This window comes from Scyliorhinus torazame, chromosome 1 (assembly GCF_047496885.1).
Source record: "Scyliorhinus torazame isolate Kashiwa2021f chromosome 1, sScyTor2.1, whole genome shotgun sequence".
Classification (NCBI taxonomy): Eukaryota; Metazoa; Chordata; class Chondrichthyes; order Carcharhiniformes; family Scyliorhinidae; genus Scyliorhinus; species Scyliorhinus torazame.
Genome location: NC_092707.1, coordinates 93,967,178 through 93,979,827, shown reverse-complemented (window position 1 = coordinate 93,979,827; position 12,650 = coordinate 93,967,178). Strand labels below are relative to the sequence as shown.

At 51.0% G+C, this 12,650-nt stretch overlaps 1 protein-coding gene across 2 annotated transcripts in view; it reads left to right on the top strand.

Annotated features, from left to right (window-relative positions):
- Positions 1–12,650, top strand: part of cdc45 (CDC45 cell division cycle 45 homolog (S. cerevisiae)) — a 147,723-nt gene that overhangs the window by 13,872 nt on the left and 121,201 nt on the right. For both annotated transcript variants that reach the window (XM_072498178.1, XM_072498180.1), the window contains exons 3-4: positions 1,902–1,994; positions 7,074–7,211. In XM_072498178.1, the coding sequence (XP_072354279.1) occupies positions 1,902–1,994; positions 7,074–7,211 (231 nt within the window). The remainder of the gene's footprint in view (positions 1–1,901; positions 1,995–7,073; positions 7,212–12,650) is intronic.

The window sequence follows — 12,650 nt, the reverse complement described above, 5'->3', positions numbered from 1 at the left end:
TGTCCCCCCCCTCTCTCGCGCGCGTGTCCCCCCCTCTCTCGCGCGCGTGTCCCCCCCCTCTCTCGCGCGCGTGTCCCCCCCTCTCTCGCGCGCGTGTCCCCCCCTCTCTCGCGCGCGTGTCCCCCCCTCTCTCGCGCGCGTGTCCCCCCCTCTCTCGCGCGCGTGTCCCCCCCCTCTCTCGCGCGCGTGTCCCCCCCCTCTCTCGCGCGCGTGTCCCCCCCTCTCTCGCGCGCGTGTCCCCCCCTCTCTCGCGCGCGTGTCCCCCCCTCTCTCGCGCGCGTGTCCCCCCCTCTCTCGCGCGCGTGTCCCCCCCTCTCTCGCGCGCGTGTCCCCCCCTCTCTCGCGCGCGTGTCCCCCCCCCTCTCTCGCGCGCGTGTCCCCCCCTCTCTCGCGCGCGTGTCCCCCCCTCTCTCGCGCGCGTGTCCCCCCCTCTCTCGCGCGCGTGTTCCCCCCCTCTCTCGCGCGCGTGTCCCCCCCTCTCTCGCGCGCGTGTCCCCCCCTCTCTCGCGCGCGTGTCCCCCCCCTCTCTCGCGCGCGAGTCCCCCCCCTCTCTCGCGCGCGTGTCCCCCCCTCTCTCGCGCGCGTGTCCCCCCCTCTCTCGCGCGCGTGTCCCCCCCCTCTCTCGCGCGCGTGTCCCCCCCTCTCCTCGCGCGCGTGTCCCCCCCTCTCTCGCGCGCGTGTCCCCCCCTCTCTCGCGCGCGTGTCCCCCCCCTCTCTCGCGCGCGTGTCCCCCCCTCTCTCGCGCGCGTGTCCCCCCCCTCTCTCGCGCGCGTGTCCCCCCCCTCTCTCGCGCGCGGTGTCCCCCCCTCTCTCGCGCGCGTGTCCCCCCCTCTCTCGCGCGCGTGTCCCCCCCTCTCTCGCGCGCGTGTCCCCCCCTCTCTCGCGCGCGTGTCCCCCCCTCTCTCGCGCGCGTGTCCCCCCCTCTCTCGCGCGCGTGTCCCCCCCCTCTCTCGCGCGCGTGTCCCCCCCTCTCTCGCGCGCGTGTCCCCCCCTCTCTCGCGCGCGTGTCCCCCCCTCTCTCGCGCGCGTGTCCCCCCCCTCTCTCGCGCGCGTGTCCCCCCCCTCTCTCGCGCGCGTGTCCCCCCCTCTCTCGCGCGCGTGTCCCCCCCTCTCTCGCGCGCGTGTCCCCCCCCTCTCTCGCGCGCGTGTCCCCCCCTCTCTCGCGCGCGTGTCCCCCCCTCTCTCGCGCGCGTGTCCCCCCCTCTCTCGCGCGCGTGTCCCCCCCTCTCTCGCGCGCGTGTCCCCCCCTCTCTCGCGCGCGTGTCCCCCCCTCTCTCGCGCGCGTGTCCCCCCCCTCTCTCGCGCGCGTGTCCCCCCCCTCTCTCGCGCGCGTGTCCCCCCCTCTCTCGCGCGCGTGTCCCCCCCCTCTCTCGCGCGCGTGTCCCCCCCTCTCTCGCGCGCGTGTCCCCCCCTCTCTCGCGCGCGTGTCCCCCCCTCTCTCGCGCGCGTGTCCCCCCCTCTCTCGCGCGCGTGTCCCCCCCCTCTCTCTCGCGCGCGCGCCCGTCCCCCCCTCTCTCTCGCGCGCGCGCCCGTCCCCCCCTCTCTCTCGCGCGCGCGCCCGTCCCCCCCTCTCTCTCGCGCGCGCGCCCGTCCCCCCCTCTCTCTCGCGCGCGCGCCCGTCCCCCCCCTCTCTCTCGCGCGCGCGCCCGTCCCCCCCTCTCTCTCGCGCGCGCGCCCCGTCCCCCCCTCTCTCTCGCGCGCGCGCCCGTCCCCCCCCTCTCTCTCTCGCGCGCGCGCCCGTCCCCCCCTCTCTCTCTCGCGCGCGCGCCCGTCCCCCCCTCTGCCCCGCAGAGGAAAGCCAGGCGAGCAACACAAACTTAAATTGGGGCCATAACCATCACTTTGTAGAAAAATATGATGTTAGAGTAAAGAAGTGTGACTGTTTGTTTAATTCATTCCAGGCCCTTTTCCAGTGTGACCATGTTCTGTACACATTGGTTCCAGTGGCAGGATGGCAAGACCTGGAGACAGCATTCCTTGAGCACAAAGAACAGGTATGTAAATTCCTGCTTGGCCTCTGTGTAGTAAGGAAATCCTGCTATTGTATACTTTTCCAATCCATCAATATTTAGGTTTGTGTCCAATTAACGATTAAATTCTGAAAGGCTCCCTTCGGCAGGAATAAAAAGAATAGTGTAACAATTGAGTTTTACTCAAAAACTTCTGGAGAACATTTCCTGCACATGCTTTAACTATGCTCTTGTATGTATTATGAATTGGCCTGCAAGCAGGAGCAAAAATCATGCAAGACATCACATCAATCACCAGTGGCTGGTTTAGCATAGTGGGCTAAATAGTTGGCTTGTAATGCAGAACCAGTCCAGCAGTGTGGGTTCAGTTCCCGTACCGGCCTTCCCAAACAGGCGCCGGAATGTGGCAACTAGGGGCTTTTCACAGTAACTTCATTGAAGCCTACTTGTGACAATAAGCGATTATTATTATTATTATTATTATTATTATTATAATAAATGATCACCACCTGGATTTTTATTCTAGGAAAGAGTAACTTTGCTTGTTCTGCATTGTGCTACCTCATTGCAGTCAAAGGCAAATAAGGACGAGTCACATTCATGCCATACAAATGGCAGGGTGATGGAGATGGTAGAGCGGATTAATCAGTGGTCAGTCCAGCAGTCGTCGGCTCTGGTCGTGGGGCGGATGATGCGGATGTCTTTGCGGTCCCTTGCTTGCGCAATGATGTAGTCTTTTAAGTGCCAGTGCGTGGAGCGGGGGTGTTGCCATGAGGTCTCCTGCTTGTCCCTCTGGCAGAACAGGGTGTTTGTGATGACCAGGTCATGTTCTGAATATTTTGTCAGCAGGAGGACTCGGTTTGGCGTTTGTTTTACCTACACCTTCGCTGCCGAACACACCGTTCCAAAGGTCTGCGTCCTTTTGGACGCGAGCATTGAAGTCGCCGAGGAGAATGAGCTTATCTCCCTTTGGGATGCGGGACAGCGATTGGTCTAGGCTGGAGTAGAATGCCTCTTCTGTCTTGTCCGTTGACGCAGTGAGGCGTAAGCACTGACGGCTGAGATATGCTGTTTCTGGATCAGGGTGAGCCGTAGAGTCAGGAGTCGTTCACTCACCCCGCAGGGTGGTTCATTGAGACCTCAGACCAATTTGGGTTTTATTTATCCTCAGTACCGAGGCACTGGCCACACTCGACCAGCTGCGATGGGCGGGCCACGTTGCCCACATGCCTGAAGAGACTCCAAAAACAAATGGTCTACTCAGCAATGGCAAGCGATAACTAGGAGGACAGAGGAAATGCTGCAAGGACATTTTCAAAGCCTCCCTAAATAATTGCAAAATCCCCACTGACACATGGGAATCACTTGCCTTGGAACGGACGAACTGGAGAAGAAGCATCCGTGAGGGTGCCAATTATCTCTAGCGTTGTAGGGTGGAGCACGCAGAGGCAAAGTGTAAACAGCGAAAGGAGAGAACAGAATCCAGAGCGTCCCACCCACCTCATTAAACACCACCTGCCAAACCTGTGGCAGAGTCTGTGGATCCAGGGTTGGACTATTTAACCACTGCTGAACCCACCCCTCCGGAGTGGAACAAGTCATCCTCGATGATGAGGGACTGCCCAAGAAGAAAAAGAAAAATACAAATGGCAAGCAAAGACCTTCTCCAACAAGAGAAAATCTAACCTTGATATCCAAAAGCATCACCAGTGTTGAACCCCCACCATTAACATTCTGTAGGTTTCTGTTGACAGACACCTAACTGGAACAACCACATCTATAAGGTAAACTGTATCAATCCTGTGACCTCTACCATCTGGAAGAGAAGAGCAGCAGGCACGTGTGAACGTGGCCACTTGCAATGTCCCCTCCAAGTCATACAACATCCTTTTTTTTTGTATTTTTTTAAAAATTAGAGTTCGCAATTATCTTTTATCTAATTAAGGGGCAATTTAGCGTGGCCAATCCACCTACCCTGCACATCTTTTGGGTTGTGGAGGTGAGACCCACGCAGACACGGGAAGAATGTGCAAACTCCACAGGGACAGTGACTGGGACCGGGATCGAACTCAAGTCCTCGACGCCATGAGGCAGTAGTGCTAACCACTGCACCAACGTACCACCCAATTATACAAAATCCTGACAGAAATATATCTCCATTCTTTCACTGTTGCTGGATCAAAATCATGGCACTGCCTGCCGAACAGCACTGTGGATGTACCTACAACACAGGACTGCTGCAGTTCAAGAAGGAAGCTTCTCATGCCCAACGAAGCCAGCAATAGGAAGGAAAAGATTTATGTAACTTTTAGCAATAAGCGGCCCACATCAGTAACTATGTACACATCACAGTCCCCGTTGGGACAACCAAAATGCTGGTCCCTGCTTGGGCTTCCTAGCTGTCTAGGTCTCCGCCCCTACGTGGGGAGCTCGTACTCCACAAGCCCCACAGGGAGATCAATAATGGTTGCTGTGACTCCAGATCCTCAGCAATGAGGTTGACTCTTAACTGCCCCCTCGAGAGCACTTTGGGATGGGTAATAAGCCTGCGACGACCACGTTCCATGAATGAATTTATTTTAAACCCCGGAGAATGCTTCTTCCTGTGGAGCACCCAAACCTATTTTTGGTTCTTGATCAGTATAATATGAAGTGGCGCCAACAGGGTGACCAAATTTGAGACGAATTTCCCATAATAATTCACCAAGCTTAAGAATGACCGGAGTTTGGTGGCATTCCTCAGAGTTGGGGCCCCTTTATGGCCTGAATTTTCCCTTTTACAGGGTGCAGGCCATCTCTGTCTACCCTGTATCTCAAATACGTTACTGCCTTTGCTCTGAACACACATTTGCTGCTCTTCAGCCAACTTGGGAGAACCGTCGGAGTACTTCCTCCAGGTTTCCATGTGCTCCTTGTCGGTGGTACCCGTGATGAGCACATCAGCCAAGTATACAGCTTCCTTTGGCAGCCCTTGAAGAATACCTTCCATTACGCTTTGGAAGATTACCGAAGTGGATGTGATCCGGGGGGGGCAACGTGTACTCAGTAACCCTCTGTGGGTGTTTATAGTTGCGTATTTCCTGGATATGGAGTCCAGTTCTACCTACAAGTAGGCATGGCTCAAATCGAGCTTTGTAAAGGAACACCCTACAGCCAGCTCTGCTTATAAATCTTCCACTCTGAGCATTGGACAGCGGTCCGTGTAAGAAGCTCTGTTGACTATAAGTTTTGTCATCTCCGCAGAGTGGGACAGACTTGTCCAACTTCGTAACCAGTGCTACGGGCATGGCCCATTCCACAAACCGTACTGGCCATATGATCTCCAGATCTTTTAGGCACTGCAGCTCTGCGTCAACTTTGGTGAGTAAGGCGTAAGGGACCTTGCCCTAAAATATCTAGGTTGAGCCTCTGGGTCCATGTGGATACGGGCTTTGGCCCCCTTTATTCTGGAATACGTCAGGATACTTACCTAGGACTTCATACAAGTTTCCGGTGCCCATCGAGAAAATTTGTTGCTGATCAAAGCGGAAGACTTTCGACCAGTCACACCCCAGCAGATTGGGTCCCAGTTTCTGCACAACGACAATGCCATCAAGTGTAGCCTGATCATTTAGTGTTCCTATGTCACCGGAATCACGGTGGCCCCCACAATGCTCAGTAGCTTGCCTGTTTCGGTCACCAACCTGGCCTAGGTGTCTCACAGTGTTAGTAGTAAGATTCCTGTCCGAACCAGGTGAAAGGTCTGTTGGCCAACAATGGAGTCGGCGGCTCCCGTCTTCATCTCCATCTGCAAAGGATGCCTGTTCGCTTGCAATGACCCGGATCGGTGCCTCCTTCAGCGTAGCAATGCAATTAAGCTACATCATACTATCTTCTTCCGGTGGGGCCACGTGCAAGGCCCTGGCTCGTGGTGGCTTCTTTGGCTACCATAGACGGCGTTCTCTCCGCCAGTTCTGGCGGCCCTGACAATCACATGTCCTCCATCCACACATCTGGCAATGTGGCCAACCTTCCTCTTCGTCCTCTGGGAACTATCTGATCGGTCTGCAGTGGCCCCTGAGTACTGGCCCAAGTGCTGAATTGTGCCTGTGGTCGCCTCTTTGGGGGGGTGATCTGACCGTTCTCTCACGGTCTTGTGATGTTGTGGGAGTCTGATACAGATATCGGGTCAACTATGAAACCCACAGCCTATGGATCCTTGAAGCTCCAGTACCCCTTTCTCTGAATTTTCTCAGGATAGTGACAACAAAATGGCCTGTTTTAATTCTAACGTGGGCTCCGCCAACAGCTTCCTTGGCGTAACCGTGTTATTTATACCACAAACATACCTATCCCTCAACATTTCTGAGAGGGACAACCCAAACTTCCAGTAATCCGCCAGTTGCCTACAGCGATTCAAAACATCAGTTACCGACTCGCCCAGGGATCGTACAACCGTGTTGAACCTATAACTTTGCATTATAATAGAAGGTTTCAGATCATAGTGTTCAGCCACTAGTGCAACTAACTGATCAAATGATTTTGAATCCGGTGCAGCTGGCTAGGTAAGACTCTTTATAATTCCAACGGTTGAGGCCCCACTGAGTACTAGGAGAAGCACTTTTTGACGTTCTTCCCCCAAGATACCATTGGCTTGAAAGAAGTACCTCATACTTCCGGGATTGTAAAGGTTGATACCGAACCAAAGATCAAGATGTTAAGACAGCTAACTAAAAGCTTATTTGAGGAGGTCAGTTTTATCTTACAAAAACGAGCGAGGATGAGAGGTTTTGGGAGGGAATTCAAGCTTGGGCCTAGATGGCTGCAGACATGATGGCCAATGGTGGGACCAATGAAGTAGGGGATGCACATTCCTTAAGGAATTCAAGCAATTGAATTTCTGGCGAACTAGAAGGCTCATTAATTTTATGATGCTGTTTGCCATGTTTCAAGGTGAGAGACTGTTTTATTTTTGTAGGTACGTGAGAGCAGACTGAGTGAGTAAGCTGTGCGGTTTATTTTCTGCATGTAGATGTATTTAAATGTAGTATTGTGCTTCTGGCACTAAATCCACCTGTGCCTGCAAAAACCAAACCATTGAATCTGTAACTTTCCTATTTGCAGTTCAAGTACCTTGTGTTGATTAATTGCGGTGCTAATCTGGATCTTCTGGAGACATTGCAACCTGATGAGGATACTGTTTTCTTTGTCTGTGATACCCATAGACCCATTGATATCGTTAATGTCTATAATGATACGCAGGTATGTCTGTCAATTAAGTTAGTTCTTTAAGCTTGTTATAAATTGATTTCTGTGGACTTCGAATTGAATTTTACTCCCGGCCCTACCCATGTATAATGTTTTCTTGGCTTGTTTCTAAGGGTTTGTTTTGAAAAGCAGGACAATTTCCTAATGTTTCCATCTTCTGCATTAAAAATTGCAGGTAATGCAGAAGTCTGAGAACACGCACGAACAGACTCAAAAACAGCTTCCCCACTGTCACCAGACTCCTAAATTACCCTCTTATGGACTGATTTCATTAACACTACACCCTGTATGCTTCATCCGATGCCAGTGCTTATGTAGTTACAGTGTATATGTTGTGTTGCCCTATTATGTATTTTCTTTTATTCCCTTTTCTTCTCATGTACTTAATGATCTGTTGAGCTGCTCGCAGAAAAATTATTTTCACTGTACCTCGGTACACGTGCCAATAAACAAATCCAATCCAATAATAATAATATTATTGAGGTGAGGAATAACTTGGACCTGATGTAGTGTGAAGCTTTCTTCTATTATGCCCTAGAAATGTGCTCCAACCCCAATCTTGGAAGAACATATTAACTTCATTGATATTTTGTATATTTTAAACACCAAACTTTATTTGTGACCTTTTGCAATTGTTCTTCATTTCTACCCCACTGTAGGACTTTTCAATAGCTTGATGTATTCCGAGAAACAGAGAAAACTACAGATTGTTAATGTTGCATGTAATACTAGTTGTTCCCTTTTCCTTGGAGCTTGGTTTAGGTATACTTTCAGGAATGCATCCAGGATTACAGATGGAACAACCTTTATGTTAATTGCTTTTAGTTCTGAAATGTCTACATGGCCCCTCTTTTCAATGAAAAACAATCACAACTTATTGAAATTTAAAATCTCTTTTTTGTTGCTTTCTCAGTCATGCGTTCTCTCTGGTGTGCAGTTCCTCCTCTCCCCAACCCCCCTCGCACGCACACGCCCACACGCTCTCCCTCCCTCTCTCTCACACATGCTCCTTCTCTGTTGTGTATGCACACTCTCGCTCGCTCTCTCTTCATTGTCCGCGCTTCCCTCTTGCGCTCTCTGTCACACGCACACTGTCTCTCTCTGTTGCGCTCCCCTGTCTGTCTGTTGCGCTCCCCCTCTTTGTTGGGGTATCTGCTGGCCTCGCTCTCTCCCTGTCAGGACTGCCCCTTCCCCCGTCTGCCTCTCTGTGTCACTCTTGCTCTCTGCATGTGTTTCTCGCTATTTGTAGAGTACTTTTGTATACAATGTGTTTCTTTTCTTGCTGATGAAAGCTTACCCTATTCTCTTGAGAATGTTGAACAGGCTTGCAACAGCAACAGACCTGTAAATATTTCCAAAAACAGTTGCTGAGACTTCCTGGCTTTTGAATAACTTGTTGATCACATTTGAAAATTGCTGGCTGCCATACATAGAACTGAACAAATCAGTTTGTTCAAAAATAGCTTGCCATTTTCCTCAGAGTTTTGCACAGAACCAAAGGAAACTCAATGTTAATAGTTTCAGCAGATTCCCCCTCCCCCATCTGTCTGTACTTACTTCATTAGTATTGAGTTAGGCTGATCCAAATACTCTACCAGCAGCTTGTTCTTGAACACCTTGGGATAGAAATTCACCTTGGGATTGTTGTGCAAATCTTATACACAATGACTGGTTTTTAACCCCATGGAACCTAATAGCAGATCTGGGACCACAAGTTTTACACCATTGCCTGAAATGCATTTCTGCTGCTTTGTGTAGTGTGATTGAATTTAGAGGAACAACCAGAAGCAAATATAGTAACTCCTGTCACAGGATTATCATCCCACTGAGTTCTCCAAATTCCAACAGAACGGGAATTCAGGAAAACAGACTGGACATCCAGGAACATTTTTTTTTCATGCATGGGTCAGCACTTGTTGCTCATCCGTAGTTGCTTGCTAGGCCATTTCGGAGGGCAACAACATTGCTGTGGATCTGGAGTCACATATAGGCCAGACCGGACAAGGACAGCAGATTTCCTTCCCTGAAGGACATGAGTGAACCATGTTGCTCGTTTTAGCCTTAGTTTACTTATTCTTATTCTGTCACCTTTGCTCATGAGTCGCCAGGTGTCTTTCTGATACCGCCACGTGGTTCAAGTCCAAGTAACGATTAATAATGCAACACACCGCTTAGTAAGAATTAAATCAACGCTCATTTATGAGATACAGCAATAAATACTTATACAATAATCCTACTTCTAGACTACTACCTACCACTAAAGGCCAATACTTAACTTTGGAAATGGCCCACCAGGTCAGGGAAACGAATGGTCTTTCGAATTGGTTCTGGCCTGCGGGATTCAAAAGCTGGTACAAGTCGATAATCAGGAGCACCTATCTGGTAGCGATCGCTGGAGTAAGACTTACGGTTTTCTTTGTCGAAGGGTCTCGAAGGTTGCGAGCAGGAAGAGAAGGGTCGATTTGAACTTGGCCCCTATTCTTATAGTCCCCAGGGGCTTCCCGCCTCTCGGGGCGGACCTCGTACCTGGTTCCAAGTGATTGGACTTGGTCCCAATCACTTGGTTCGATGTGCTCCAATAATGGGGCGATTCCTTGATCGGGGGGTGGTCGTCTACCTTCCTTTGTGTCAGCCCCTGCTGGCGCCGAAATGTCTGGGTCGGCTTTCAATTGCTAATTTGTAGCAATTGTTCCCGGGGATGGCTGCTTAATATGCAGATGGCTGGGTTGTTGTGATGTTGATGGCTGCAGGTATCTGTCTGGGCTGACTTCCCCAGAGCCGAATACACTGTTTTACCTGCAGCTGTCCGTTTGAGTCCTGTTGGCTGATTTTACCATCAGCCTCTTCCGTTTGCCATTTTAGATCGGGGTTTGACCATTCTAATCGGGAATCAGCCATTTTAGGTGGCTACACACCCTCCTTGTGATCCTAACGAGAAGCGTGAAGGACCACTTAAATTTTGTTCTTTCCATTCCCTGACCAGGAGGGACACCTCCTACATGGCCTCTGCTCTGACCCTAGCTATGCACAAAACATTTTACCTAACAATTCTAAGGGCGCTATGTCAGACAGGGACATGCATTACAAAATAACAAACTTGGAACCTCTAATTTATCCTTATTACACTATACTCGCTAAACATTGCATTATCCTATCTTCCTAAAACATACAACAAAAAATCACAACATTTCATATACTCTTTCCTGGCTTGGCAGTCAAGCTCAGGATCATACATTTTTTTGTTCATGAACAGCTTTGTACATTTCTTTATTTACAAAAATAAACGCAAGTGAATACACTTTATTATTTTATTATAGATGTCGGGGGTCTGGTCGTAACCGAATATAGGGGATCTGATCCAATATACCGGGGTTCGAGCGCGGTACACTCCTTCTCCACTTACGTAGGCGCATAGTCTGCACTACACAGCAGAGTATCGCCAACGCTAACAGTGCTTCGATCACGTAGGACAGGGAGTACCAGGTTATGAACCTGGCACACCAGGAAGATGCAGTGTCGCTGGTGACTGGGCTCTGGGTACTGCGGGGCAGTGAAACATTAACGGCAGGGAGGTTTGAAGTAATGGGGTTCGCGTTCCCGCACAACCAAATGTCCACAAAAATCATGTTGAGCACGACGAAGGGGGTCCTCATGGCTGTCCTCTTTTCTTTTTGTGTGTTCTCTTGTATTTTCTCCGGTTCTGGAGTTCGGTAAAAACAAGCATAGTATCTGTAACTATCTTGGGTCAATATCCGGTATGCTAGTGTGTCTGTCCTTTGGGGCCAATTATACCCTTATAATTGGTCACTATGTGTGACTCCCTCATTTTTTTTCTTCCAAAAACAAATTTTAGGACACGGCACACTTCCCAATGACGGACCAGTGCTGATTTACCATCCAAATGTTCCAGGATGTAAATAGCATATGTCAGCAACTTAAAGGTCGCCTAAACAAATAAAAACTTTTTGAAATGAAAAATGTCAAATGAGGTGCGTATGAGCCGTGACGGGTAAGATTTGGATGGAGTCCCCGGGTAGGACGGCTACCAATGCCGTATCTCCCCTACCCGAGCGTGATTGACCAACGGGGGGGGGGGGTCCCCAGGCAGGGCGGGTCTCACACCGTTTCTCCATTGCCTGAGCAACCGACAAGAACGGGCAAAAATGTAGTCGTTGTGGTGGGGCTGCTATAGTGATTCTATCCTTGAATCAGAAGAGCAGTTACGATCGGGCGTCTGATACCCGAACTGGTATCAGCTGAAGTGTCCGTAGACAAGCTAGTTCCGCTGAACAAGCGTCTGGTCTGTTGACCAGGTATCTGCAGATAAGTTGGTACCGCTGAACAAGCGGCTGGAAAAAAATTCTCCTGTCGGACGAACAACACTTAAACAAACGTACGAACAACATAAAACATCCTGCAGGTTCCATCAGGAAGGACAACACTTCTCCCAAGCGTTTCCTTTAAACATCATGTGGACACCTCAGTTCTCTGTTGCGAACAGAGTCGCAAAGTGGTTGGCGGCTTGGGAGTCAGACTCGAGGTCGTCCCCTTCTCCCGGGTGCCAAACTCTGGAGTGAATTAGGGCTGAAAGGGCTGCTTGGTATGAGTTGGGGTTGCTTTCGTCGTTGCAGACGAGTCTGCAGGAGTTGTTGCGGTGCCAATGAGTTGTGTGGGGACAAAGTCGGGGTCGTCCGTGTGGTTCGGTGGTCGGTGGTGGGATTTATTTAGAAAAGTGATCAGGAAGGGATTACTGGGATCGGAGTCGCTGGGTGTGGGTCCGGTTGCATGGGGATAGTAGGGAGGCGTGCTGTGGCTATCGTCCGAATCACAGTCTCTGCTGCTGCAGTCTGTGGGCGTGCCGGGGCGGAGTGTATATTTTGGGGGTGCAGTCGAGGTCGAGTCCGTGGCTGGGCTTGAGGTTGTGGGGATTGGTCAGGTTACGTTGGCTGTGGGCGGGGTGTGGTCTGCTGCGTCCAGCATGACGTGGTGGGCGTGGTTTGACTGTGTTCCATAAGCCTTTAACTGGTTTATATGAAACCACGCAGTCTTACCATTTGGGTATTTTATTTTGTATACTGATGGGCTTACTTTATCCGCAATGGAGTACGGACTCGAGTATTTTGGAGACCGGAATGTGCTGGGGTTATATACAGACAACATCACTTGCTGTCCTATATCATACTCCGTTGCATGCACTGCCTTATCGAAACAGGCCTTGCTCTGTTTCTTTTTGGTGCCCAGTTTTACAGCGGCTGCTAACTGAGCCGTTTTTTACATTAGCAACTAATTGCTCCACGGCTTTCTCGTGGGTGAGGGCCGTTACTTCAGGGCTGGTCAGGTCTAAACCTAACAAGTATTCTGTCCCTTTCATGGGGCGTCCGGTCACGAGGGTGTGTGGGGTGTAACCTGTGGAGGTGGAAACAGTGTTAAGCA